General features: G+C 48.5%; 1 protein-coding gene across 1 annotated transcript in view; it reads right to left on the bottom strand.

Moving 5' to 3' along the window:
- The window catches only part of LOC106814440 (zinc transporter ZIP10-like), a 10997-nt gene that overhangs the window by 6882 nt on the left and 1001 nt on the right, over positions 1-3114 (bottom strand). The window contains exons 2-6 of the mRNA XM_014818757.1: positions 2805-3051; positions 1814-1983; positions 1344-1402; positions 606-732; positions 175-279 (exon numbers count right to left, since the gene is read on the bottom strand). Coding sequence (XP_014674243.1) covers positions 175-279; positions 606-732; positions 1344-1402; positions 1814-1983; positions 2805-3051 — 708 coding nt within the window. The remainder of the gene's footprint in view (positions 1-174; positions 280-605; positions 733-1343; positions 1403-1813; positions 1984-2804; positions 3052-3114) is intronic.

Below are 3114 nucleotides of genomic sequence, written 5' to 3' on the forward strand. Positions count from 1 at the left end.
GCACGCACGCACGCACGCACGCACGCACGCACGTACATACACATACACACACACACACACATACACATACACACACATACACACACATACATACATACATACATACATACATACATACATACATACATACATACATACATACATACGCGCGCACGCATCCCTCCCCCCCCTCACAAACACACCTTCCATGTAAAGGATCGAGTCTCTCTTGTGGCTTGACAGCTTACGACCCACCGCGTGCGGGTGAGCCATACGGTCGTAGCCTGCGGCTCCCAGCTTCTACAAGAACATATACAGCATCTCAACTCAGCCATCTACATCACTACCTCACACCTATCTGTATCTCTACTGTACACCTATATGTATCTGTATCTCTATCTCTATCTTTATTTCTATCTCTATCTCTATCTCTATCTCGATCTCGATCTTGATCTCTATCTCTATCTCCGTCTATATTTATATCTTCGTCTATATTTCTATCTCCGTCTCTATCTCCGTCTCTATCTCTATCTCTATCTCTATCTCTATCTCTATCTCTATCTCTATCTCTGTCTCTGCTATCTGTTGATTATGCGGTATATGTTACCTGTTAATTAACATGTTACCTGCTGGAGATGCTTTCTGCGCGTGCGCTCCTGCCTCCACACGCCTGCCAGCTGTATCACCTGCTCGATGAGAAAGAAGCCAAAGATGCCGCCTAGCGCCGTCATGCCCTTCCACACCGCATCGTACCTGCCGAACAAACACCCGCTTGTTAGTTACCATGGAGACACTGATGAGGACACCGCTCGTTAGTTACCATGGAGACACTGATGAGGAAAACGCCCGTTAGTTACCATGGAGACACGGATGAAGACACCGTCCGTTAGTTACCATGGAGACACGGATAAGGACACCGTCTGTTAGTTACCATGGCGGCATGGATGAGGACACCGTCCGTTAGTTGCCATGGGAGACGCGGATGAGGACATCGTCCGTTAGTTACCATGGGGACGCGGATGAGGACACCACCCGTTAGTTACCATAGAGACACGGTGAGGACACCGCTCGCTAGTTACCATGGAGACACGGTGAGGACACCGCCCGTTAGTTACCATGGAGACACGGTGAGGACACCGCCCATTAGTTACCATGGAGACACGAATGAGGACACCACTCGCTAGTTACCATGGAGACGCGGATAAAGATACCACCCGTTAGTTACCATAGATACACGAATAAGGACACCGCCCGTTAGTTACCATGGAGACACGGATGACGACGGAGACGTCTGCTTCTGATATTGTGTAGTATATATATGATATATATGTACAGGTGTGGTGGGAGCGGGTGTGTATACGTACTTAGTGCGATAAACTCCGTGCTCGTCTATTCCTGCCTCCTGAGCATGTATGCCAAGAGCCTGCAGCGTTAGGGCAAGAGTGTTATTATACATACATTACATACATAACATAGGCCCCTACATAACATCAAGAGCGTATCAAAAAGGTTTTTTATACGTTCTTGATAACATACATAACATACTTAAAACTGCATTGCATGTACTTAATGCATTACATACATTACCTAACATACGAGCCTGTGTGTGTATGCGCGCGTGCGTGCGCGTGTGTGTGTGCGTGTGTGTGCGTGTGCGTGCGCGTGCGTGCGCGTGTGTGCACATCCGTGTGTGTGTGCGCGCGTGCGTGTGTGTGTGTGTGTGTGTGTGTGTGTGTACGTGTGTGTGTCGCGCGTGTGCGTGCATGTGCGTGCGTGTGTATACATCGAATGCCCACGCGACTGCCAGCCAGCAGCAGCTATATAAGGGACTTACGTGCGGGAACAGATGCAGCAGAGCATCTCCAGACAACGAGCCGACAGCGAGAGCGACTAGGAAGTGTAGCACGTGCCTGTAGAAGGATCTGTTGAGCAGAGGCACGACGGCGACTCCGCCCAGGCCGCATAGAGAGATCACCAAGATGGCGAGCGTCGCGTAGCCCCACACTGTAACCATGGCAACAACGCACATTGTCAAGATGAAGTCAGTTGGTGGGGCGGGCGAGATTAAGGGGTTGGTTTGTGCGTGTTTGTGTATGTGTGTTCATTCGTCACTACTACTACTACGTAATAACAGTCACATGACCCCAACATGTTTTCAGGTTTTATATGACTCAATACAGTTGCAGTACACGATCCAGGCACGTCCCTGCTCCGCATGAAAGAGCCTCGCGCCTAAATAAGGGTAACTGCATGGGACAGCACCACTTACTTTCTCTCGCTTTCTTTCACTTTTTAGACCAAATGATCTTCTCACTTGACATGGCACGTACGGGGCACAGATACCTGACCAAAATGCGTAAGTGCTAACAGAATGGCGATTACCGTACGCCGTTTATAGTGACTATAGCGACAATCATATACGAACTGATCTTCTAGATAAAGCCCACTCCTACACTGACTCGACTATCGCCAATCTCTGTACGCCTGTGTTACGATACGCTTCGATACATACCGGGGGTCCGCTACACGTGGGATAAAGGGGGACCCGCTGGTAGAAACATCAGTAATAGTTATAGTATCATCATTAACAATTTAAAACTGTCACAGCTCTTCCCGCGACGCGTCCATCTAAAATCGTGATATTCTCCTCTTAATGATTTAATTATTGTTATGATTTAATAATTTATTTTATTTTATTTTATTTTATTTTCGATTTTTGATTTATAATTCTCGATTTTTCGATTTTTGATTCTATTATTCGTGCATGCTAACGATGGCTGCGACGCCAATGCAGGATATACGCCGCATCGCGCATGCGCACGTACCTTTACCGGGGATGCTAGCAATACTGGAAAACAACGTGTCGAAGCCGTTTTCGTCAATCGCTTCGGCCACGGCGGACGTCCAACTTTGACCGCGACCTTGACCTCTGTCGGCGGCGAGCTGGGACACGCAGTCGGCGATGTCCAGTTCGTAGATGATAGCCGGACACACGTGCAGGAAGGCGTGTTCGCTGATGTGGTCGTTCGTGTGCAGGTTGAGGGACAACAGGATTTCTCCCGGTGTCATGCACTAGAGTGAGAGAGAGAGAGTGAGTGAGTGAGTGAGTGAGTGAGTGAGTGAGTGAGTGAGTGA

This window comes from Priapulus caudatus, unplaced genomic scaffold (assembly GCF_000485595.1).
Source record: "Priapulus caudatus unplaced genomic scaffold, Priapulus_caudatus-5.0.1 Scaffold926, whole genome shotgun sequence".
Taxonomy (NCBI): domain Eukaryota; kingdom Metazoa; phylum Priapulida; class Priapulimorpha; order Priapulimorphida; family Priapulidae; genus Priapulus; species Priapulus caudatus.